The sequence below is a fragment of the Triturus cristatus genome, chromosome 3_1 (genome assembly GCF_964204655.1).
Source record: "Triturus cristatus chromosome 3_1, aTriCri1.1, whole genome shotgun sequence".
Classification (NCBI taxonomy): domain Eukaryota; kingdom Metazoa; phylum Chordata; class Amphibia; order Caudata; family Salamandridae; genus Triturus; species Triturus cristatus.
The window spans coordinates 965,698,885-965,725,304 of NC_140583.1; the positions used below are offsets into that span (position 1 = coordinate 965,698,885).

At 47.2% G+C, this 26,420-nt stretch overlaps 1 protein-coding gene across 2 annotated transcripts in view; it reads left to right on the forward strand.

Moving 5' to 3' along the window:
- Window positions 1–26,420, forward strand: part of ORC4 (origin recognition complex subunit 4) — a 359,395-nt gene that overhangs the window by 280,569 nt on the left and 52,406 nt on the right. For both annotated transcript variants that reach the window (XM_085645614.1, XM_085645615.1), the window contains 3 exons: window positions 16,713–16,821; window positions 25,367–25,462; window positions 25,558–25,625. In XM_085645614.1, the coding sequence (XP_085501740.1) occupies window positions 16,713–16,821; window positions 25,367–25,462; window positions 25,558–25,625 (273 nt within the window). The remainder of the gene's footprint in view (window positions 1–16,712; window positions 16,822–25,366; window positions 25,463–25,557; window positions 25,626–26,420) is intronic.

A 26,420-nucleotide genomic window follows, 5' to 3' on the forward strand; every position in this document is an offset into this window, starting at 1 on the left:
GGACCTTCAAAAAAAATGACGCTGTGCAAGCCTCTCATAAATCAGCCCCCAAATATTTTGTTAGTTTTTTAGGTCTTTCACCATCAGGTAGCTACATATAGAATACTGGTTAACTTAAATGAAAAATATTTTTTTTAAGTTGTTACTCGGAGGGAAATGCACTGTAGTACATTATGAAACCTCTATTAGTTCATGCACTGTAGAGGTCTACGTATAACCAGAGAGCCACAGAATTACATTTTGTTGGTGTTGAGGAGAATAGTGACTTGTGTAATTTTAGTGCTACAAGGTCACAGCCTGTGACAGAAAGCACTTTGAATGCGTAAGTCATTATTTTATGCTTGCATTACACACATTATAAGATAGACTGCTACAAACTGTGCACATTTTTTAGGATAAAATGGAGCTTTCAAAATGTTGGTTTTAGTATCACATGACCATAAGTAATGCATTTGTTTTTTGCATAAATATCCCTTCAACATCTCCTCGGGTGTACTAAGCGCGGTGTAAATACAATTATGATTAAAAGCATGCAGTTCACAGCCCGGTTGTAAAACTCTTAGTACTACCACACAAAATATTAACTGAAGCTGAAGCATTTTAAAGATTAGAATGAAGCGTCCCAGGTCGTGAGCACATGTTCTGGTTTCCAGGCAGAAACCAGGCCTGTAAATGCTCGACCCCCCCTTTCCAAGACTCCACGGCCCCCTTGGGGGTCGCGACCCACAGTTTGAATACCTCTGCTCTAGGTTATAGTCAGCTCCATATCTTTAGAATGAGAGAGGTTGGAATCTCTTTCTGGGTCTCAAACTCTAACACCCCGAAAAGGGAGTCACAACACTGGAAGCTGGATTCTCTGGGAGTAGGGATGACCGCGTCTGGTCAGTGCGTCAGGCCGGGATATGGTTTCTTCTGAACTTGCCGTGGCGAACCGTGCAGTCAAGTCGTGCCGTGGTTTGCCATGGTAAGGGGAGGTATATTTATACCTGGAAGGTGCTTAGGAATGCTAGCATTGACGTAAGGTCGGGCAGAGGAAGACTTCATGAATGAACCCCTAAGGAATAGTAGTTCATGCATAATAGATGAGTTCTTGGAGAAATCAATAATCCTAGCTAGGGAAAGTCCCGATCGCTTAAGGGTCTGGTTTCTAGGAACTCGTTGTGACGTGGGATGGACGGATGTAGGTGACCATGCCTGTATTTGTTTAGCATGGCTAATGCCTAAATAAGGACTGGGATTCTATGCCTAAATAAGGGCAATGCAAATTGTGCCTATATAAGGACATGATTCAGGGGAACCTATATACAGGCATCTAAATCGAAACACAACACTTCCAAACTTCATTCTCACCACAAATGCCTCACTAGAAGTTTGAGGAGCTCGCCTTCAGGACCTCCAAGTGAGCGGCAAATGGAGTGTCACTTTCCAAGATGCACATCAACCTCCTAGAATTTACAGCAATTTTCCTAGCTCTTCATTCGTTTCTTCCAAGGATACAAGCGTCCTCCATCCTCATATGAACAGACAACACCACCTGCATGCATTACCTCAGCAAACAGGGGAGGGACAAGGTCTCAGATTTTATCCTTAGAAGCTAAAAAAATCTGGAAATGGGCATTACTACACCAAATCTCAATCAAGGCGGAACATCTTCTGGGCGTCAAGAACAATCTAGCAGACACCTTGAGCAGATCCGGCCAGACATGTCATGTGGAAAGTCGATCCACTGATTCTGGACTCCATATTCCAGAGGTGGGGCACACCCAACTTAGACCTTTTTGCCTCTCAAGAGAACCAAAAATGCTGTTTTTCCTACAGCTGAGAACCTCAGACACGGTCATAGGGTAGTGTGTTTTTGATAAAATGGTAAGGAATCTTTGCTTATGCTTTTCCCCATGTCCTCTCATTTCCAGGGTTTGCATGAAGATGGAGAGAACCATGCGCGCCTTCCAGTGACTACAACCCTATTGACCATGAGCAAGGGACAAATCCTGCATCTGGCCTCTCTTCAGTTGCATGCAGGGTTCCTGAATTCAATGAATTCAAGGATTTAAACACCCCACAGAAGTGCAGGGATGTTTTGTCTAGAGCCAGAGCTGATTCTACCAACAAAACATAGATTGAAATGGAAGTGTTTTTGTTCTTGGTGCCTTCGAAATAAAAATCCACCCTATTCTCTCATCTCCAGAACAAATGTTGCCTTATCTTCTTTCTCTGGCCAAATCAGGACTGGTGTATGTATTTGTTAGGGTTCACCTCGCTGCCATCTCTCGATACAGACGTTCTTCCAATTCTTCATCCCTTTGTTCTTCTCATATCATCAAACAATTCATGAAAGGACTAATCTGAAAGAGACTATTAGTTATAGATTCCTTACCTTAGAATTACCCCCAGGTGTCAGACAGGATCCGGAGAATTTTTCTTCAGCAGTACCCCTGCGCGTAAGTAGGTGGCGTCGGTTGACTCCGCATCGGTCGTCGTGGTTGCCAGGATGAAGTCGGGGTACCTACTTAGATCCGCCCCTGCGCGCTGACGTCAGTTCTTTCTTTTTCCGCTCCAGCCTAGAGGCAGATCTGGAGAGAGTTTGCCCCTTAGTCACTTTTTGACTAAACTTTTGTCGCCATTTTTTTCTGAGCCTTCGACTTCTGGTGCGCGAGGGATGTCCCATCGTTGGAACGGCTTCAAGCCTTGCGACTCCTATGACAGCCTGATGTCCATGACGGACCAGCACGTCGTGCGCCTCTGGTGCCTATAGCGTGACCACGACCTAAGTCGTGCTCCGACTGTTGGGCCATGAATCCGAAGTCTTTTCAGGAGCAGTCCCAAAAGCTTTTGGAGGCCCGGCAGTCGGCTCTGCAACGCTCCCGGTCTTGCTCGAGGGGAAGGTCTCAAGGTTAGTCCCGGAGCCACCACACCTCATCCAAGTCTTCGCACTCTTCAAGTAAGTCGAAGCACAAGAAGAAGGCAAAGAAGCACCGTCGCTCTTCACCCAACACCCTTCCCCCGAGAGCTTGGTGGTCCAAGCTTCTTCCAAGGGCGCATTCTCTTTTGCACCTCCAGGCAAGGAATCCAAGAAGCTGGATCATCTTGGGAAGCGCATGCTCTCTTCCTCTAGCTTGGTACTGCGGTCTGTGAAAACCAGTGCCTCTTGGGCTGATACTCCCATACCATCTGGGATACGGTTGCGCAGGTGCTGCCTCCAGAAGGGAGGGATGCAGCAAAATTCACAATTCCCTATGGACTGGATACCACCAACTCGTTGGGAAGAACGATTGCCACGTCGGTAGCCCTTCGGCGCTACGCCTGGTTGAGGACGTCTAGTTTTTCATGGGATGTTCAGTCAACTCTGCTGAACATGCCCTTAGATGGCCATCGCCTTTTTAGTGACAAGGCAGACTCTGTGCTGGAGTTCTTTAAGGATTCTCGGGCTACTGCCAAATCCTTGGGGCTCGCTGCATCCTCCTGTCCACCACAGTCTGCCTTTCGTGGCTATGGAAGGGCACCCCACCTCGTCCAACCAAGTCCAGCCACCAGTCCATACAAGCTGCCCAGCCTCTGCGTGGCAGCAGGCATGGGATCCAGTGATGAGGGTCTGGGAACCAGTGGTCAAGTCCACCCACCCCCTTTCCTCCTCCCCCACCCTCCACTGCAGCAGCCTCTAAACCCTCCTAATCTGACCTTTTAGACCCATCAGTGGCCAGTAGGTGGCAGTATTCCCCATCACCTCTCCCACTGGCAATCCATCACGTCAGACAGGTGGGTTTTGCAGATAGTCCAAAGGGGCTACTCCCTCCCCTTTGAGATTACCCCTCACTCCATGCCACCGTCTATAGATTGCATGTTGGAGGATCATTTGGTGCTTCTCCGCCTGGAAGTCTTAGCTCTCTTGGCCAAAGGAGCTATCAAGAGGGTTCCTGCTCCAGAGGTAAGTCGTGGTTGCTATTCCCGGCACTTTCTGGTGCCCAAGAAGGACAAGGGCCTGTGCCCTATCTTAGACCTCAGGGCCCTTAACCGCTTCCTCCGGAAGCAGAAGTTCAAAATGCTGACCTCGGCTCAGGTCCTATCTGCCCTCAACCCTGGAGACTGGATGGTGGCATTGGACTCGCAGGACGCTTAATTCCAAATCCCCGTCCTGCCAGCCCATAGACATTACCTACGGTTCCTGGTAGGCAACAAGCAATTCCGTTCACCATGCCACCCTTTGGCCTTACCAGTGCCCGTGGGGTGTTCACGAAAGTAATGGCGGTGGTTGCAGATCAGGCGTCCCAGTCTTCCCCTATCTCGACGACTGGCTGTTGAAGGCGAGCTCGCCCCAGGCTGTCTTCTCCCACCTCCAGACTATGGCAGACCTCCGGCATTCGCTGGGGTTCGCTATCAACGTGCCAAAGTCACACCTGACTCCCCCCTCAGTCGCTCCCTTTCATCAGAGCTGTTCTGGACACTCTGCAGTTTTAGGCCTATCCTCCCGAGCAGCAAGTCCAGAATATTCGGGCTATGATACCAATGTTTCAGCCTCTATCCTGGATTTCTGTGAGAATTACCCTGAGGCTGCTGGGGCTCATAGCCTCCTGCATCCTGCTGGTGGATCATGCCAGATGGTATAAGCGATCTCTCCCGTGGGACCTGAAGTTCCAGTGGGTGCAGCATCAGAGGAATCTTTCCGACTACGTCCAGATCTCAGAGGGAACTGCGCAACAACTGCAGTGGTGGTTAACGAACCAGGATTGGGTTTGAGGCAGATCCCTCTCCCTTCCCCCAACCAAAACTCAGGGTGGTGACCGATGCATCGCTCCTGGGATGGGGCGGCCACTTGGGAGAGGCAGAGATCAGAGGAGTCTGGTCTACGGTGGAGTCCGGGCTCCATATCAACCTGATGGATATCCTGGTGATGCGCTTGGCACTGAAGGCATTCCTTCCCTCCCTCAAGGGGAAGGCAGTGGAGGTGTTCACAGACAACACCACTGCCATGTGGTACTGCAACAAACAGGGCGGGGTGGGATCGTGGACCTTTTGTCAAGAGGCTATTCGCCTTTGGACATGGCTGGAACATCAGGGCACGACCCTGGTGGTTCAACACCTGGCAGGTTCTCTGAATGCCAGGGCGGACAAACTCAGCCGTCGGTGTCTGGTAGATAACGAATGGTGTCTTCACTCAGAGGTGGTGCAAGGTCTCTTTCAGCAGTAGGGAGAGCCTTGGTTAGATCTGTTCGCACCGAAGAGAATGCACAATGTCAGCAGTTTTGCGCATTGGAGTTTCCAAGGCGGCACTCGCTCGGCTACGCTTTTCATAGCGAGTGAATCTGCGGCCTCCTGTACGCCTTTCCGCCTGTACCACTTCTGCCCCGAGTGCTGAAGAAGACAAATCGCGACTGGGCCCAAGTCATTCTTGTGGCACCGGACTGGGCACGAATAGTCTGGTACCCTGAGCTCCTGAGCATGTTTATCGATCCTCCGATCATACTGCCCCTTCAGGAGGCTCTTCTGTCACAGCAGCAGGGGACCGTCCTCCACTTAAACCTGTCCAACCTCCACCTCCTTGCGTGGAGATTGAGTGGCGACAGTTGACATCATTTGAACTTCCTCCCGAAGTCTGTAATGTCATCTTGGCAGCCAGGTGTCCCTCCACCAAGATGGTATACACCTGTCGATGGAACTAGTTTGCGGCATGGTGGACAGCAAAGGCTGTGGATACCCTTTCTTCCCCTCTTTCTGAGGTTCTTTTGTTCCTTCCCTCTTTGGCCCAGCAGCGCTCTGCTCTGGGCACTCTTTATTTATTTATTTATTTTTTTCTTTTTTCTATATATAATTTTTTTTATTGAAATAAAAACAGGACTTGACAATCAGCAGGAATGCATACATTAGCAGTGATGATAAAATGATAACGCAAGGCGGGTAAGTGATAAATCCGCTCGTAATCAAACCGCATAGTGATAAGTTCCTTAGTTCTCGGCCCCAAAATTGCCAGCTCATTTCTTGACTGCGAGGGCACACAGATCCTACCCCTACAGTTATTCCAACTCACCCCGACGGAGTCCACTTGGCAGGGCACCCCCAGGCTTCATAAATTAGTCTGTTCTGTAATCATGCACCAGTCCATATCTTTACTCCAATCCGCTATACGCGGTGGGTTGTTTGCTTTCCACTTGCGCACTATATTTCGCTTTGCTACTATAAGGCCCAGAGTCACCCATATCTGCTCCTTAGCCCTCAGGTCAGTTGGACCCAGACATTTAACATACAGAGCTTGATACTGCAATAAATCTTTTGTCCCACCACTTCCTCAATGCAGCCTGCAACCGCCGACCAGTACCGCTGGATAGTCATGCACTCCCAGAACATGTGAATAAAAGTACCCTCCTGTCCACAATTTCTAGGGCACCCTCCCACGGTGCTATATCCCATGCACACCAGTATCGGCCCGGCTAGGTAGTCCCTATACTGTACCTTCAATTGCATTAACCGAAGCCTGGAGGAAATGGCCACTTCTCTCGGGGAGGCCAACGCCGCGGGCCATTCTTCACCATCAAGCCCTGCTACGTCATAGTCCCAGTGCGCCCGAAGTCGGAGCAGCGGGTCTGCCTTGTTATTAATTTGCTTTTTATAAATAAGTGATATGGATTTCTCCGGCAGATCCCCATCCAGTATTCTATCCTCAAGCGGGGTGGATTTGGGTAGCGATTCCCTCCTGGGCAACACTACTAACAAAGCGTGCCTGATTTGTAAGTATTTAAAATACTCTGTGTACGCCAACTTGTACTCTGCTTGTAGTTGGGCAAAGGGAATCTACGTCACGTGCCTTCCACAAATCCCCCACTTTCGAAATTCCTATCAGGTCCCATCGGTCAAAACCCTTCGTGTGAATCAGCGTGCCCAGTTGATCGGTGTACCAGATTGGTGTGGCCTGTGTAATCTTGTCCTTCCAACTCCGGCATCTCATCGCCGTCCTCCACATATGCACCGCGCGCGCCGTGTGACACGTCTGTTTTGGTTTCACCGAGCATGAATACAATGCCCCTTCTAAAGTACCCCCTGGTAGGAGCCACCTGTCAATCTGGAATGCGGGGTCTCCGTGCGGTTTGTATGTACACTGGTTGATAGCTGCAAGGTGGGACACCCACTAGTATTTTCTAATGTAAGGAAGTCCAATGCCTCCATCAAACCAACCCCGAGTGAGCTTGTGAGTGACGATTCGAGGTGGCTTGCCCTCCCAGAGGGGGTCACGGACTGTGAGGTTGATTTCCCTAAAGTACCCTGCCTCAACCTGATAAAGAGCATTTGCAAAGCATACAAAAATCTAGGGAGGGATATCATTTTGAATAATGCTGCGCCTCCCAGGAGGGACAGTGGGAGCGATCTCCAGTGCTGGATGTCGCTCCTGAGCCGTTGCAAGGGAGGCAGGAGGTTGCGTTTAAAAAAAAAAAAGAAGGCGGGTACTACCGACCCAGGTCCCCAAATATTTAATAGTCTCCTGTCGCCTCTGTTATCTGGAATCCCTGGGGAAGCGAGGGTATTTTACCATGAAGGACATAGAGCATGGACTTGGCCCAGTTTATTGTGTACCCGGCGAATCTACCAAATACCAAGAATATGTGAAAGATTCAGTTCAGGGAGTCCGCTGGTGACGCTAAGTAGAGCAGAAAATTGTCAGCGTATAACGATATGCGGTCCTCCCATCCCTGTGTCCACCTAAGGCCTCTGGTGATAGGATCTCTCCGCACCCACATAGCCAGCGGCTCAAGGATCAAAGCAAAGAGCAGTGGGGACAGTGGACAGCCCTGTCTAGTGCCTCTACTGAGTGCAAAGGTGGTGGATTTCCTATTGTTGACTACCACTTGGGACAGCGGTTGCTGATAAAGTAGCCGAACCCAACCGATGTATTCCCGTCCGAGTTTGTGGAGTGCTACAAACAGATAGGGCCATTCAATGGTATCGAATGCCATGGCCGCATCGAGAGATACCACCACTGCATCTTCTCTAATTGTTGCAGCACGGTTTAGTACCCCATGAAGTCTGCACGGGTTGGGGGAGGTATTTCTTGCCAGCATCAACCCTGATTGATCCGGGTGGACTAATTTTGTGATGACCCGAAGGAAATGGGAGGCCAGGACTGTTGCCAATATCTTGGCTTCCCCGTTAAGTAGGGATATCGGTCTGTAGGAGGAACACTTAGTTTTGGCTTGCCGTCTTTATGGATGACCACGATCATTGCCAGCCGCTGGTCTGCAGGAAGTAGTCCCGCTGCCTTGCTTTCGTGAAACATTTTAGTGAGGTAGGGAGCAGTCTTGTTTGAAGTTAGTTTAAACGATTCAATTGGCAAGCCATTGGGACCTGCGGCCTTTCCACTGCTTAGGTCCTGGATGGCCTTTCCTACCTCAATGGTGGTGAGCTCCTGATCTAGCTCTGAGCGTTCCTCATCAGTGAGGGTCGGGAGCAAGATGTCTCTCAGGAAGGCGGTTGCCTCTTCCTCTCTGTGTGGGGACTGGGACATATAAAAAGATTGGTAGTTTTGACCAAAGGCATCTGCGATTTCTTACGGAGCAGTGAGATGGTCTCCCATTACCGACTCTATCTCTACCACTATGTGGCTAGCTTGATCGCTGCGGTCCAACCAGGCCAGCAGCTTCCCGGCCTTATCACCAACGTCGTAGATTTTGCTAAGTGTGGCTCTGTGTTGGCTGCGTCAGTATCTAAATCAGTATACTCCTTAATTTTAATGTGCAGGGCCTGCCCAACCTCTTCCGATTCGTGTGCCCGAAGCTGCCCCTCAAGATGTAATATCTCGCCTTCCAAGCGGAGCATGGCCGATCGCTTTTCCCTCTGTGACCCCGCGATCTGAGCTATCGCCACCCCCTGGATCACCACTTTGTAGGCCTCCCACATTGTTACAGCCGATTCGACCGACCCCTCATTTTCTTGAAAGTACAATTCCGATTCACGTGTGATTGTGTCTCTTTAATCGGGGCAGTTCTGCCCACCGAGGGCTCTCCCACCTCCAGTCTACACAGGACGGGCGAGTGATCAGATATTCCCCTGGCCAAGTGCTGCACCACCTTGACACTATCCACTTGGTACTCTAGGGTAAGTATGTAATCTGGACATGCTGTGGTGCGCACCTGAATAAAAGGTGTATTGCTGTTACACTGGATGGAGCTTCTGCCACGTATCCACCAGGCCCATTGCTTCCAGAAAGCAGTGGATCTGCCTACGAGAGGGAAGCAGAACCCTCTAGGGCCAGCGGTCTAGGGAGTCAGAAACAATGGAGTTAAAGTCCCCTCCAATCAAAAATCTGCCCTCTGGCAATTCTAAGAGGAGACTTCCAAGGTCTATAAATGCTTGGGCATGTGGTCCAGGTGGGATATAGGCAGAGACCAGATGAATAGTGCGCCCCTCCCACGTCCCTGAGGTCGCCACAAATCTGCCCAGGCTATCTGTCCGAACACTGTCAATTTTCATGGGAAAGGACTTTAGCAACATTATTCCCACCCCTCTAGACCCAGACCCAAATGCAGAATGCCCCACCAGCTTGAACCCCCACCTCGACATTGCTGTACAAGTAAGTGCGTTTCTTTTGCATAAAATCACATCCGAGGAATGATGTTTAGTGAATTTAAGTACTACTCCCCTCTTAATTTTATCACCCAGTCCGTTCACACTCCAGGACAACAATTTGAGCCCTTGTTTAACTGCAGTCACCATCCTGTCTGTGGGTATACACCTTTGCTTGCGTGGGGAACCCCACGCCAGTGCCATTGATCGGTGCTCTGCCCACTATACCCCCGGGTTTAGGGCTGCCCCCGGCACCCTATGCACTCTCTCCACCTTGAAAAACGTTGACAGTCAGGTTGGTTTCAGGTAAGTAGTAACCAGGTCCTCGACAAATAAATCATTGACGGGTCTTCTGCGCGTTCTGGAACCCCGAAAAGTGAACATTGTTTCGCCTTGAGCGCCCCTCATACTCGTCCAACTGCGACTCCATCCTCCCATTCAAGGCCTGGAGAACATCGACCCTTCCCTGGAGGGCAGTGGTGTCGGTAACAAGGGAGGACGCAGTCGTTTCAGCGTCCTTGAGCCTAATATTCATGGAGCGCACGTCCGCTCTTATCAGGGGGACTTCTGATGACACGGAATCAATCCTGGACTCCAATGACATCCTAACAGTCGTTATGGCAGTGAGTATATACTGTAACGTTGGTTCCTTTGCCCCCTCTACTATATGCTGCTTTTCAGGGAGGTCTTCCCCCCTCCCCCCCCCCACCCCCTCGTGAGTGGGGCCAGGGCCATTGTCCCAAGCAAATTTTTCTAGCTTGGCCTGCGTGGTGGCCTTGGAATTCCGACCCCCGGCTATGACCAGTCTCCGCAAGTCCAGGTGAAAGTTGGGGGCAACTCAAACAATTGGGACCTCTGCAGTGTACCAAAATTCAAATGCTGGGTTATGTCTGCCGGTTAGGTGTAGGCCCAGAATCGGTAAGGCAGTAAGTACAGTGCCCGTAGTTAAGGATGGTCACTTGTGTCTGGGGGCACGCGAACAGCAATATTCCACCTTGTTCCTTCGTGCCAGTCTCTGCTGAGGCGTACAGGCGAGACAACGGGCATGACTGCAAGACAATAATAGGTGTTCCAGCCGGAGGGCCATCAAGCCCAATGACCCCCCATCCAGGCACCTCAGCGCCAGGGGATCACTAGGCCTATGCACCCCCTATGCGCAATCTTCAAAGGACAACACCACTGCTGATGCCACACGCTGTCTGCAGTAGGGAGGCCAGGCGACCGGAGACCCTCATCCGTTTCTGCCCCCTCGACTCGCCATCACACAGGGCCCCCAGCTCCTTTCAGGGTGAGTCAGCGTTATTGTGGCCAGTTTGTCTGCGGGTGAGCAAAGTCCGGTCGGCAAGGGATCGCTCTCGTTGTCTGGGCTTGGTCTCCAACGCAGCCTCAAGCGCCGGTTTGCCCCTCCGTTGCACCACAACTCAGCAGGGGGCTCTGGTCAACTCTTTCCGGGTAGGTAAGTTCAAGCGAGGCCCCGGGGGCTCAAATGTGCGGTCCCCACAGTCCAGCCGATAGGCCCATGCTCCGGTGGCTCCAGTGCCCCTCTTCCACAACAGGGCCCAGCACACTCGGAGCTGATCACTCTCCCAGAGCCTCGGCGATCTTTACTTTCCCCCGTGGCCGGTCCTGGATCTCTCCTAGGTCAGTGGGATCAGCGCTATGCCACACCAGCGCACCGGGCCAGCCAGCGCCCGATCCACGGCAAGGGCTTCTCTCTCAAGGGGAGTTCGTGCAAGTGTAGACCGGGACTCATGCACCCCTCCTCCACCATAGAGGCCGCTATTACAGGCCACTCGCTTTAGTGGCTCTTTCTCAGCGGTTCCCAGCTGAAACTCGCTGTACCACGCTTCAATGTGCTCATGCTGGCTTCCTGTGCAGGGGCCTTTCAATTGTAGAGCGCCTTTATCGGATAAGTGGACGGATATATCCCCGAACGGGTGTGCTCGGACAGCCGCCTCAAAAAGTGGCCATGCTGCTCGGCGGTTGGCCACGCCCCCCGGGCACTCTTAAAGGCTACCTGGTAGCCATTTCTGCTTTTCTTTGGCTGCCAGGTCAACTCTTTGTTCAAGTCCCCTATTGTTTTTTTTTTTTTTTTTTTTTTAAAACCTTTATTTGTGCATATGAAAAGGACAAATACGGGCCTACAACCATCAGGCCGGCCACAAAACGGTTAAGCACTGAGACACACATTACAACCCCTGTGCGTCAATGGTCAAGATTAGCAACGATTCAGGAGTTATACACTGGAGAGATCCTTGACACCAGGGGAAGGAGAAGTAAAGGTTAATTTTAAGGTTTTCAAAATAATTTTATCGAGGAAAAAGTCAGTAGAGGATAGAACCAAGGAGATTCGAGTCCGCAAGATGGCTTCATCACACGGGAGAGCAGCAGCATCATTAAAACGGCCATAGAAAATCTCAGACAGTGAGGCGATGCAGTTATAGAACAGGATAGTCACATGAGTAAATACGCACCCCTCCAAAGCCGCCCACACTCAATCCACCCCACACCCGGACCCCGAATCGGAAACAAGTATAGCGCAGAGACATAGAAGAAAGAGGCCCATAGAACTAAAAAGAAAAGGTAATTTACCCCCCCACCCTACACCAATGCGGAGGCTACGGCCTGCCCCCCCCCCCGGCATAGTGCCTGTCGCCCAATGAACCCGAAATATAGACAAGAGAGAAAGTAGGAATAGAGTAAAGAAAATAAGCAAACAAAGAAGAAAGCGGGGAGGAGCCCACGTAACCTCGGAGCGCCCGAAACCACCGGCCAACTACGCCTCCACACACTAAGAACCCACTACACCCAAAGGCGGTCGTGTGAAGATAACGTGTGACAACCATATAAATGAAGGCAGACAAATCGCGACGAGTGCGCACAACATATGCAGACAGTTCCAGTCCCAGTCCAGCCCATCCGTGACACCATGGTGATAGAAATCAATCTAGCCCTGGCCCGATCGCGGGCGTAAGATTAGACTAGCCCGCACATGAAGGCACCGCAGCCCGTGCAGACAAAGACAATATGGCCGCTTGGGAGAAGATGGAGAAGTAGAGTCACAAAATGGCCGCCGATCATCTATTGAGGTCCCCTTGTGCACCATATAGAATCCAGACCTGGCCTGTAAAGTACAGGAGTTCCACATAAAAGAAGCCATAGGCCACCGTGAACGGTTCCTCGAGGACGTCAGGTGTCGCTCAGCTGGATACTCTTGCGGACGCGGTGAGGCAGGCAACAACAAAGCAGGCAGCAATGAACGGGGAAACAAAGTGTCCACAATTGAGCAGGAGATCGATTGATCCTGGGTGCCGGGAAAGCCAGATGCAGACACCAGTGTAGCACGGTTATACACAGTCGTTGCGTCCCCGCAAGAGGACAGAAGCACTGGCAGACCCACGTCTTGTTGAGAACAAACGGGGCGCTCACGACCCGCAGCCGACAGTATGGAGTCGAGCCGCTCACTCAGCGTTTGCAAGCCAACACACAATTGCAGACGAAGGTCCCGCAGGGCAGCCAGAACGGAGCCGCATGTCAGCGGAAGCTGCGCCCCCACATCGGCAGCAATCCGGGACGGCACTGTGGAGCTGGAGTCTGATAGAGGGAGGGCGAAGCGGGCAGCGGGCGAGACCGGAGCATCGCCCCCCAGCAGCGAGCAGGCAATCAACGCCATGTTTTACCGCTGAACGGTACAGTGGCCAGGGGGGGGGGTCGTAACAAGGAGGCAATTCCACGCAGGTCTACGCCGCAACAGGTGAAAGCCAACAGTCGCTTCCCCTCCCTCGGACTCTCTTTGCAGCCGACTAGGCAATAGAAGAAGGGGGTCCGCAGCCTTCCACAGCGCGGGCCTCAGAGCGAAGCAGGCGACCCGCCACACCGGGGCTTACCCTATAACTCCAGCCCGTCAGGTGAAAGGTGAAGGAGGTGTCCGGGCGTCTCTCCCCCGGCACATCTGGCGACAATCCGTGGTGTGAGGCGGGATCGGGGCCGCGGAGCTCAGATTTGCGCCGGGGGTCCAGTGACTGCGGAGCTTCCAGGGGGCCGGCCAAGGCCACAATAGAGCAGGGGTCCAGCGCGGAGAACAAAGGCACCAAGAACTCCGGCATCCGGGCGGGCTCAGACTCCGGGAAAGAAGCGGCGCGGTCAGCGCGTCGTCGCGCACGTTGCACCTCGAAAATCGGCGAGGATAGGAATCAGGATGATAGTCCGAGGCCAAGGGCCGGCGGAGCCGGGCGCTCAAGCGTCTGCTCCGGTCGCCATCTTGGCTCCTCCCCAAGTCCCCTATTGTTAATAGGTTCTTTAAGGGCATTATTCACCTCTTTCCTCCATCTCATTTCATAATGCCTCAGTGGGACTTGAACCTTGTCTTGACTTACCTTGTGTGTGCTCCCTACGAGCCTCTTTATAACTGTCCTCTAAGGCTCCTTACTCTGAAGACTGCTTTTCTTGTTGCCATCACCTCTGTTCGCAGAGTGAGTGAGCTTCAGGCTCTTTCTTCTAAGCCCCCTTTCTTCTCAGTTCATCCGGCAAAGTGGTGCTTCGAACGAGGCCCTCGATCCTACCTAAAGTTGTCACTCCTTTTCACATCGACAGACCATTACTCTGCCCACCTTTTTCCCACCTCCGCACCCTTCCAAGGAGGAGGAGAGACTCCACCGTCTGGACCCAAACCATGCGCTGTCTTTTTACCTTGACCGCACAAAGGATTTCCGGGTGGATGATCAACTCTTCGTTGGCTATGTGGGTGCCAAGAAAGGTCGGGCTGTGCAAAAGCGTACCATCTCTCAATGGGTTGTCCTTTGTATAAAGATTTGTTGCGCTTTAGCTAAAAAGGAACCTCCATTGGGGCTGCGAGCTCATTCCACTAGAGCTACGGCACCAACTACTGCTTTGTCACGTGGAGTCCCACTCCTTGACATCTGGCAAGCGGCCACGTGTGCTTCTATGCACACATTCATCAGACATTATTGCCTGGATAGTCAAGACCGGAGGGACTGCTACTTTGTCCTTTCTGTCCTCCAGAACCTTCTGGTGTGAACTTGGTTCATAGTTCCTCTTCCGGTGTTGGTATTGCTGGGGTATATATTCTAAGGTAAGGAATCTATAACTAATGGTTTATTTCAGATGAACAAGTTTTGGTAACGATGTATCTGTAAGAGACATATATCAGTTATAGATTCCTTACCGCCCCACCGATCCTCCCCACTCTGCGACTGACTTCTAGGGATAGGGACTCCCTTGCAGGGCCCTAGTTTGGCGCATCAGTGGTCAGTGTCTTGCATGACTGCTCTTCTGGTGTGGAAAGTCATGTCAGAACTTACGTCCGCGCGCAGTGGCGGTGTCTTAGGTAGGCACCGCGACGTCATCCCGACGACCATGATTCCGACAACTGACGCGGAGTCGACCGACACCACCTACCGACGCGTAGGGGTACTGCTGAAGAAAAATTCTCCAGATCCAGTCTGACGCCTCGGGGTAATTCCAAGGTAAGGAATCTATAACTAATATCTGCCTATTACAGATACATCGTTACCGAAAGTAAGTAACTTGTTCTTCAGAACTTTTCCTCCATTCGACCTCCTCCGCCAGAATGGCGTCCCAACATAGTCCTTTGGCAACAGATGAAACTACCGTTTGCGCCTAATCACATATTAGAGCTCAAGTTTCTTACCTGGAAAGTGGCATTACTTCTGGCTCTCACCTCAGCAAGGAGAGAGTGAAATTCAAGCTTTCACTATTAAAGAACCCTCTCTACCATTCAGTGACGACTATGTTTTACTCAGAACGAATCCAAAATGTATTCCGAAAGTTCAAACCCAGTTTCACCTTAATGAACCTGTTGTCCTCAGCACATTTTTTCCAAATCCATCCTCACCAGCGGACAAATCTCTTCATTCTCTAGATGTCTTAAGTTTTATTTGCAACGGACTAAACCAATCCGGAAAACAGATCAGTTGCTAATCTCATATGGGCCTCAAACTGGGTGCTTCAGTCATAATGACAACTATTGCACGATGGATTGCAACAACTGTTCAACTCTGCCATGCTAAAGTGGGTAAACCACTCACGATCAAGGCTAAAGTGCATTCCACAAGGGCAGTATCCTCTTCTGCTGCCCTGTTTGCTGGTATCCCGTTAGACAAGATTTGCTGTGCCGCAACATGGAAGAACACACATACTTTCATGCTGCATTATTGTTTGGATGTGGCAACTTGCAGTGACTCAACTGTAGAACAAGCAGTCTTACGTCACTTGTTCCAATAAGGTAAGCCTCCACTCTTAGAGGTGATCCATTTTCACTTTATATGTTTTTTCCATTATAGATATATAATGCTTCTTGCTCATGCTACACTGCTGATATGCTAATAATCAAAATATGATATGTATGTATGTTAAGTTTGGTTCTTTTTTACTAATGAATGTAGATAGGCTAATGCAGTGTAGCCTATGATTATAGTATTTAATGCTTTTATAATGATACCGTGGGACTCCCACTCCAATGACTGGGATGATTCAATCATGTGAATCTATGAAAGATACCAATACTGTGGAACCGTAGTTACAGGTAAGTAACTAATTTTCTTCTTGACCGTAGCCTGGCGCCCCACCCCCGGGGATCAATTGAGGCCTGCCCCCCATTTTAAAGACATCTGTCTTAAAGATTCAGCCGGATTGAATATTCTTGGTTGCTGTCAGGAATGGCTCCCCCAAATTACATCCTTCACCTGTGTGGCAAGAGAATATTTTGGTGGAAAGGAGTCATTGTTGCCTGTGGCTACTTACATCGAGCCTACTGCTTTACTTCCTGTGGCGGCTCGTGTATCTACGAGAGTAGGCACACACTACCTACTGCTCATGATCAACTACTGCTATGAAAACATTTCCATTACCAGCCATGTGCCCCGGCGGGTTCGTAAAAGGAATTTTCTAGGATCTAGGTACCTATCAGAAAGACAGTTATGAAAGGGAAGTTATCTTTTCCTCTTAAAATAAAATTGTGCTTAAAATTATCTGTATTATAATTCGTGTTATGTTCATGCTGTGCATTAGATGTACCTTACATGCCTCATTGGCTAATGTTGAATAATTTAGGCCCACGTAAACTTTTCTAAACGCATTCAATATGAATATAAATTACGTTATGACACGTTTTCGCTTACTTTCAGATGCTCGCCCTAAGTCGTGTAACGATTTCACACCCTTTAATTGATGCAGCAGATCTTGTAGAAGCCAGTAGGCTACGAAGTATGGACTCGAAAGCAAACCTTATGCATGGTAAGAAATTGGCAAGTTTAATTGTACCATGTATTGAGTACATCTTTTGAAAATGGGCATTTTGAGGGTAAAGCTTCTCATTCCATTTGCCGATCCGGGGTTCATAATACCGTGACTACTGTGTTTGTTGATTTTAGACTCCTTTGTGGCTTCTTTATAAATTAAGCCAAGTCTAATCATTTCACTCTTGATAGTGATAGATTGTGCCTGGGGCTAGCTACAATTTGCGGATGAGATGCAATGGGTTTTACTGTTTAGGAATCAAAATCACTATGATCTCAGCGCTTTTTGTGAAATGGAATTTAACCTTGAGGAGATGTTCATTTGTGGGGGCTCCTCTTACCAAACTTTAAACCTTACTACTTGGCATCCTCCTGAGTGTGTTCTCCAATTACTGACTCTGACTTGAGATGTTGTCCATTTGTGACCTGTCCTAATTGCATTACATATGTAGGTAGTAGAGTCTTGGGTACCTACGGCAAGACACTTGCTCTGTCTTGAAGGCATTGACGTGAGGTATGTCCAGGTTTGAGTGCAAATGTAAATAGATAACAGTGTCTCCTCTTGGTGAGGAAGTGTTGAAGAAAATGGTTGAAATTAAGTTAGGTGGACGTGACTGGAAGGGTTGACATGAACATGATCAGGGTACTTAGATTGCATATAACCTCTAAAAGAACGAATGTTTCTAATGGATACAGCTATGCCACAGCCTATGGACATATAGAAAGAATCAACTGCCTCGAGTTGCTGAAATATTTCCATATATGAGGACAATGTGTAATATTTAAGAGCAACATGCCAGAAATGCCAATTTTACTTTGAAATAAATGGAAAACTGGACTGGTTACTCTTATTGTCATAGATTGGGATTTGACACTTGTGCAGGACAGGAAGGCGGCCATTCGGTCCAGCTTTAGACTAATACAGACACATATATATGGATGTTTTATACTCGCTTCAGGCCTCCTACCCTGGGACGAAGCATCCTTCACGTGTATTGGGTGCAGGGCCAGGAATATTCCTGTTCTCTTCCTCAAAACCTTTGCACTTGCTGGATGAGGTAGGGTTCCAGAAAACACCTGTGTCCAGTATAGCTTTTCTCTTATCTGTGTGGAACTCATCCGTCCACCATGTCTTGATATGGCCATTTTCAGTGTCATTGTGGGCAGAGGTAGGCTACACTACAATTGATTATATAAAGTCATGTGAGTGAGAGGTCCTTGTATGTCAGGACAGGTCGTGCAGCGGAGACATTGGCTGTTTTGACCAGGGCTAAAATGACATGTGAAGGCTTCACTCTCCTTTGCTGATTTATTCCAACCTGATAAGCCACAAGGTACCCCCTTGCTTGGGGCAAGGTAATCAGTTTTTTGTTAAATGGTGAAATGTTCGGAGTGGGACAGAATATGTTGAGTAACTGATTGTAGGCTGTATTGGAGAACTGTGAACGTGACAATTGCCCTTTTAGTGATTTTCAACCCAGTTTGCTCAAGTTAGATGTGCCCATCAACACTTCTATTGGGAGTTGTGGGCCAATATAGCTTTTAGGGTGTAAAGAAGAAATGTGAACGTGCTGACATTAGGCAAAGTCTTTCTAACCGATCTAGTTATGATGACTTTAATATTAAATCATGAAACCCCTCCATTTCCCCAAGCAGGAGTCCCAATATAAAAATATGCTGCAAACTTTGAGATGCTTTCAGAAATCTCACCTACTTAAGAATGATCAGTTCCTATTCTGCTATAGAAGTCCATCGCGAAGCACTTTAAACTCCAAGGCAGACAGAGGGAGGTTTACCATACTGAAATGTTTACTGAGAATTGTTTTTGCCACAATAGCCACCTATCCCAGATTTAAATATTGAAAGAGAAGCTAACCGACACACCCTTTTTGGACTCATTTGCAGAAGAGGACTTAATATTATAAAAATAATTGAGAGACGGTTCAATTAATAAACCAGATTTAACAGGAAGACCTCAGGCTGAAAAACCGTCTAGAACCGAAATGAAATAAACAGAGTATACCTTTATCTGAAGGGCCATGTGGCAAGATGTACTGGATCCAGACTTTGGTGTCCTGGCTATTTACCATACTTAACATATAGGTATCCCTGCCACCTAATTGCAGGACCGTAAACTGCTTCTATGGCTTTTTTGCAGTAGAGGTTTCCTCACTGGTTTCACATATTCATGCTTGTATCCTACACAGGACCCACCTGTGAGCAAACGCCAGTGACTCAGATTAATTCAAACATTCCTTTCAGCGCCATGTTTATAGCAGTAGATACCCAAACATGGGTCTAACACTCTGATCCACAGGACTCGAGCTATGCCTCGTTGATGAGACTTGGGTAGGCTTAAACTAGTAAGGAATTTCTTGTGTCCCCCCCCGTCTGGAGATGACCTTACCTGGCAGTTTGGGCCTGACTATTCCTGTGGGAGCAGGGCCAAGGCTAATTTACTTCTGGCTGGTCTGTTTAGGTTCATACAGTGGGTTTGAAACAATAGATTGGAATGGGGCCTGAGCGATCACCAGTACTGGGATTAATTCAAGCACTCCTTCTGTCACTTTGTGCTTTTTGTAAAAAAAAAAAAAAAAAAGCATAAGCAACGACTTTCATCAATCCCCACCAGTCTCCCTTCTCTAGATACTCACCTACTTCGGCCCAACAAAGGAGGTGTATTGCACCATACCGTAGGTGACTCTGCTGCCTGCAAAGTTAGGGTTCTCTGGTGCCAGACAATGCCGGATCCAAAGATTGTGAATATCCCAAACTACAGTAAAAAGGAAGACTTCAAAAGCTAGTTGTCATGTTTCTTCTTTTGACCCAGTTTGCTTGCGATAGATGTGCCCTCAACTCTTCTTTTATTGCGAGAAGGAGGGCAATATAGCATGGTGGAACTTTTGCCACTGGCAGCACATTTCTATGCTGTACTCCTAGAAATGTGAGTAAATAGTGTTTCTTTTAGCCCTGGTTTGAGGTTTACAGGTCATTTTGGTTAAACAGTGGAACAATTCACACAAGTCTTGTCTCGCTGGATTCCCCGTGGTCTCTAGTTTTTGGGAAATGTTTGGCTTTGGTGGGTTTCCCAGGTTGTTTTATACTAGAAAAGAGGCAACAGCCAAACGTGTATATGGACAGTCAGTACAAAGCACAACTAGTAGGTCCCTATGTGTGCAATTTTTTTTCAATCCGGTTCTTCATCGAAAAACTAAAGCGCAGCCAACTCGTTCGCCTTAACAAAGGCTTATTTTTTCCATCCGCTGGTTTCCTTTAAAATTCGTAATGCGAGTCAGAAAAATAGATATTTTGGGCCAACCTCTCGTACTATAGAGATCTGGCACCAGGTGAATTCACGCGTGGGCTGGGCTAATATCCTCACAAAAGTGACGCTGCTGTGGCATGCCCAGGGACTGGGTTCTTTATGTCATCAACCAGGTTTCGACAAGTGGGATACGATCGGGATTTCAGCGGTTGGAGACTTGATCAAAAAGGGTTCTATTCTTAGCTTTGATGAGCTCCGGGGCCAATATCAAATGGCCCAGGGAGAATTGTTTCGATACTTACAAATTAGACATGCCCTTATCACAGCTTTTCCAGAGCTCAAAGATATACCAGAATCATCACCGTTAGAAGACAGACTGCTAGATGGGCCACTACACTCGAAAGCCATATCATTAACCTATAAATAACTATGTAACCACCTACCTGATACATTCCACAAACTCGGAACAATGGCAGGGTGACTTGGGACCTATGGACGATGAAGACTGGCAAAAGGCTTTAATGTCCCCAAGAGAAGCGTAAATCACCCTCCGCTTCCGACTGATACAACTTAGGATCCTACATCGTTCATATTTAACAGGGGTCATTCTGGCAAAAATAGGCGCAAGGACGGATGTGCTTTGCCTTAGAGGGTGCAGACAAGCTGCTACCTTTTACCATACGATCTGGGAATGCCCTGAGATACAGCGTATATGGGTGGGAGCCACGACACATTCAGACAGCGCTCACCGCAACTAGGCCTACTCAATATATGGTTGGCCACAGACCTTACAGATATCGAACAGCAGCTGGCCACCTTAGGATTTACGCTAATCCAGCGAGAAATAGCAAGAAAATGGGGGGCGGCGGACTCACTGCCCATCCATGTATGGACGAAAGAACTAGACAAGTGTATGATTGCGGAGAAGTAAGTATTCACGACCCGTGGGTGCCCTAAAAAGTGGGACAAGAAATGGAGCAAATGGAATGCCTACTGCGGAAATGTATGTATATCCCCTTTGGTGGAACTGGAGCTGCGTAGAGGTGATGACAAAGTTGGGAACTTTTGTGTAAAGTGGGTTTCTACCCCTAGATATTGTATGATGTATTAGATAATCGCCGTAAGCAAGGAATGGTAGTGTATGTATGTGTTATTCAACTAAAAAAAATAATAATAATCGTAATGCGCAATCAAAAGACAACAATCCAAGGCGTATAAACGTAGTCCCTTATGGCAGTTTCTAAGTGACCTTCAGTCAGTATGTTCCTTCTAAAATTCGGAGACGTTGTGTAATCAGAGGATGCAGTGAACCACAATAATCCCTGATACTGAAAAAAACAACTTAGTGTGCCGATATGCACCCTGTGAAAGAGTGGATTGCTTTGCTCACAGTGAAGCTAGCCAATAAAGAGAGAGATAGCATTTTAATAAAAACAAAATGTATTTAACGCATGACCTAAAAAGGGGCCCAAGTCTTAAAGAAAGTCACAAAAGTGCACTATGGTGTATGTCCTTGCATTAGTACAGATTTACAGCTTTCATCAATTTACAAGAATTTACAGAAGTAGGTCAGGAAATGGTCCTCGTAGAAGATGTCTGTGAACTACATTTTACCACAAGAGAATATGCATGTGTAGATAAGCTCATACAAAAAATCAAATGAACATTTACAAATTCAATATTCCTCCAACAACTTTTTTTTCACAACCCTGTAATAAATTTTACTTCTGCCCTTGTCAGGAGTATATTTCCAACCTTTCTCAGTATGAGGAAAGATTAGAGAAGAGCTGGTGAAAACCCCTAAAACTTGCAAGTTAGTAGGTTTGCTCAGACACAAAAGGGCATCCCAACCCTAACAATATTTCTTACAGCGACCTCCCCAATATGTAGATCTGCAGGAAGGTGACAACATCGGTTAATTGCTAGTATTCAAACTATATTGTAACATGAGCCCCCGCATAATGAGAGAGGCTATTATCATAGCTCTTTAATGAGATTGCTGTCATACTATTTCACCACACTAGCGGCACCAAAGTGACAAGTAGATTTGTTTCCAGGGCAAGTAGATTTATGAAGTAGCCTGTCCCATGGCCAAGTAGATATTTTATTAAATCCCAGACTTCTGGATGTCATTATGTCGCACGAGAATTTCAGGGGGAAAAAATACCTAGTCCATAGAAATACATTTATTGTTGTGAGACATTACCCTTGCTCACTTTCAGCAAAACAAATGTGCATTTTCCATCTTTTGTTGAAAAATACTGAGGGCCTCATGTAGGTAGCCATATACCGGTCGGTAACGGCCGATTTTCGGTAATTATACCGTTACCGACCGGTATATTGGCTATTGGTATGTAGGGGGTCAATTTCTGAAATCGGAATTTACCGAATCGGTAAAACTACCGAATCGGTAAAATTACCGAATCGGTAACGTTACCGATGTGGTAATTTTACCGATTCGGTAGTTTTACCGAATCGGTAAATTCTGATTTCAGAAATGATATGTAGGGGGAGTGTGTGTGTGTGTTTATGAGTCGGTATTTACCACCAACTTTTAGTTGGTGGTAAATAATTAATGTATGTGTGTATGCATTTGGAAGCGCGTAGCAGTGTGCAATGTGGCATACATACATGCCCTTAGGGCATGTATGTGTGCCACATGTGCACACATGGCCGAATCAGGTGTGCAACAGGGTGTCAATGTGACACCCTGCCACCCTTGCATTTTCTCCACCATTACCGAATCGGTATTTACCGATTCGGTAATGAGGCATACCTTCCCCTCAATGGGAAGGTATGCCTCATTACCGAATCGGTAAATACCGATTCGGTAATTACCGAATTGTAACGAATCGGTAAAAAATACCGACTCATTACCTACATACGAGTTACCACTTCTAAAATACCGATTCGGTATCGTTCGGTATTTTAGAAGTGGTAACTGGTATGCTACCTACATGAGGCCCTGAATGTTCTGAGGAAATCGGCCTTGGGTGTTTCTTCTAGACACATTTTTCTAACGGGTTTAGGAACTTAATCTATTGATTATATTTTGTACCCGTTGAGGACGTTCATAGCTTTAAGCATTTTAACCGCTTCAGTGCCCATGACGAGATGGTCTCGTCATGGAGCGCGGTTGCGCTGTGCCCATGACGAGACTATCTCGTCATGAACCCCGCCCGCTAATGCAACGGCCGGCACAGGGCGGGGAAAGGGCGTGGCACTGAAGGGGTTAATGTCATGGATAAAGAAGGTAGATTCGTTTTGCCTTTGATATGAATCCCACTTAGCACACTCCCATTTCTTTTCTTTATATTCTACAACTTCAGTAATGCTGTACACATTAAAAAAATAAATGTTGATGTTGTACACGTTACAATCAAAAATGTTTGGAATTAATCTGTGACTTCCAAGTTATTTTCTCTCCGTTTGTAGAGCAGGGACTTGATATGGATTTATTTGGCTGGTCTTCAAAATGTGTGAATAGGTTAGTGGTCTGCTCGGAGGTTTGTGGGAAATTCACAGGGAGACTGTTCTAGTACGAGAGTTAATACTAACGATGCAGCAGATCTATAAGTGAATGTGAACAATTCAAGAAAGTTAAAGGCTAATGAAAAAAACTGCTGCTTCTTTCAAAAGTTTAGCTAAAATATAAGAGGTTATTGATTCAAGTGATTCACAAACATTTTGGCGTATGGTAAATAATTTTTATATTCACTTCCTGAAGGGTTCTGAACAGACTCTTCCTGAGCTGCCTGATAATATTCACTCAGCAAATAATGCCTTGCGACACATGGTCAATGAAGATTGTGTGGACTCGTACTCCTGCGCATCTTAGTATGACTATCAAGAGTATGAAGTTCGAGATGGCTAATGTATGGTTTAAGGCTGTAAGAATAAACCTAAAATCCCTGCCACAAAGGCAGGGCTGCAGACTTGCCCCCATCCTACATAGTCTGTATTTCTCTGGCTTGCTACAGCGCTTGGCAAAAACTAATTTTTCTCTCAACAGTTGAGGATGTCCTCATTGCGTGCTTACTATATGTAATTGATATGTATTCATGAATTATACCCCAATGTATATTGGAAGCCCTTCAACAGTATTGTCCTGTAAACAAACTTAGTTAATACAGTAAATCTAAAGCTGTTCTCTTTGGTTACAAGACTCACAACTTTACATGGTAACCTTTCTGACAATAAACGAGAAAAGGAAAGCATTTGAAAACCTGTAGAAGTGACCATTTTGAGCTCATTGAGTTTGTCATAACTCTTGACCATCACAAAGACTCTTTTGTCCATCTTGGGCTCAGTTTGATTTAACCGTTTGTTTGGTGGACTATCCGTTGGATCCTGGTTCAAGGCCTTTAAGGACAAAGTAGTGCCTCTTACTTTACTTGGAGTAGAGCTACTAGCTTGTGATGCTACAGATTTGAAAAACCATGTTTAAAACGTCTGTTCTTACTGCCACCTATCTGTCTTTGTGCCTGTCAAGGTTTATTGGGCTTAATTTCATGGTTGTGTTGTCCCATATACGAATTTTAAGCTTCTTGCACTCTTTCAGGCTATGTGACAAATAGGTCCATAATTTGTGGTTTGTCTTGGCTTCTAATTGCACACCAGAATATTTTCTGCCAGTATGAAGCGATGATTTGATCTTACAACTCCTGACTAGTCCTTATGAGTGATAGTAGCAAGGAGGGAGCACGTATATTTAACCTCCATCACTGGCATAGATGGGGATGTTCTAGAATGTCAGCTTACTCATGAAAAGGAGACCTCTACTCCAGTTTGGGATTTCACAACCTGTGTAGAGTCCACATCAGAGCAGCAATCTGATAGAGGGCTTTCGGCTCCCCTCTTTACTGGTGGGATAGTTGACATGCAACATAGAGACCTCCATGAAAGAGATAGTTACCAGGTCTGCGGACCAAATACAGTTGAAAAGGAGTCCATATTTTCTAACATGCAACCTCCACCAACCCTCATCTTAGATTAAAACAGGCTTCACCAGCACGTTTGGTTCCAAAACAACCTGTTTCTCCAACGATTCTGAATATTCATTGTCAACCTGGGTTCCTGTTCAGTGTGGATCCTTGACAAAAGTGCTGATCCTGTGTAATCTGTCACTTTCCTTTCATGCTTCTTTTCATCATTTAATAAAGTTATCCAACTATTATTAACTTTATTAATTTGATGTACTGTACAACAGAGTATAATCTACTTCATTTTCTTGACTAATAGATGATCAAACTAAACCTTATTTCTTCCCTTCCTTTAGGTCTGTCTGTGCTTGAAATCTGTTTAATTATAGCAATGAAACACCTGCATGATATATATGACGGCGAGCCTTTTAATTTTCAGATGGTCCAAAATGGTAAAGTATCAATCTAAAATATCATGAATTTTCCAAAGAAGTTGGTGCCTTAAATATTTTTGTATTGATTGTGACAATATTTCTTGCCAATGCAGAGTTTCAGAAGTTTATTCAGAGGAAGGCTCACTCAGCATATAACTTTGAGACGCCCGTGGTCATGAAGGTAAGCATGTTTTTGTTGGCTAAAAGCATGAAATATACCTGTGTAACTGAAAAGAATTATATGATGCAATTAAAATTATCAAGATTGAACAAACTAGACTTCCTTTTCCCTCCACTCCTGAATGTCCACTCTGTTTCCGATCCTCAACATTTGACTGATGATAGTATTATAAACATTTATTAGATCATTTTTTTTGTCACAGGAGCATGTTTCATCTCAAGGACATTTTTTACTTAAGCCGTTCAAATCAGGATACCATTGATGAACAGAAGATAGTTGGGACAAGGAAGTGCTTTTTTTCAATACACAAGTGGCAGGAGACCAAGGTTTTTCTGCAGAGTGTGCTAGCCGCTGCTAGCACTGTACTCTTAAACCACCCATGCCAGTCCACTGCAGGTAGTGGACAATTAACAGTGCTTTTCAGTGATGGACTCTCTGCCCCCAGGTTGTCCTAGTGATTGGTCTTTAGAGCGTACCACCTGAAGGTCTTCACCCCAACCATTGCTCTCACCTTCCTTACTATACTCCTCATCTTCCTGTCTGGAAAGCCTGGAGGGAACGTGTGGCAGATAGATTTTGAGGTAGTGCCAGCGTAATTCGGTGTTGAGAGTATGATCTTAGACCAGGGTAGAGAGTGTGATCATAGACCAGGTTGTCAACTACCCGCCCATTGATCACTAAGAGGCCGCTGACGGGGCAGCGACTGACAAGGTAGCTGTCGATAGAGTGCATTTGCAGATAACCGCTAACAAGGTGGGTGGCAAATTGGCTAGAAGATCTTCGCTGATGATGAAG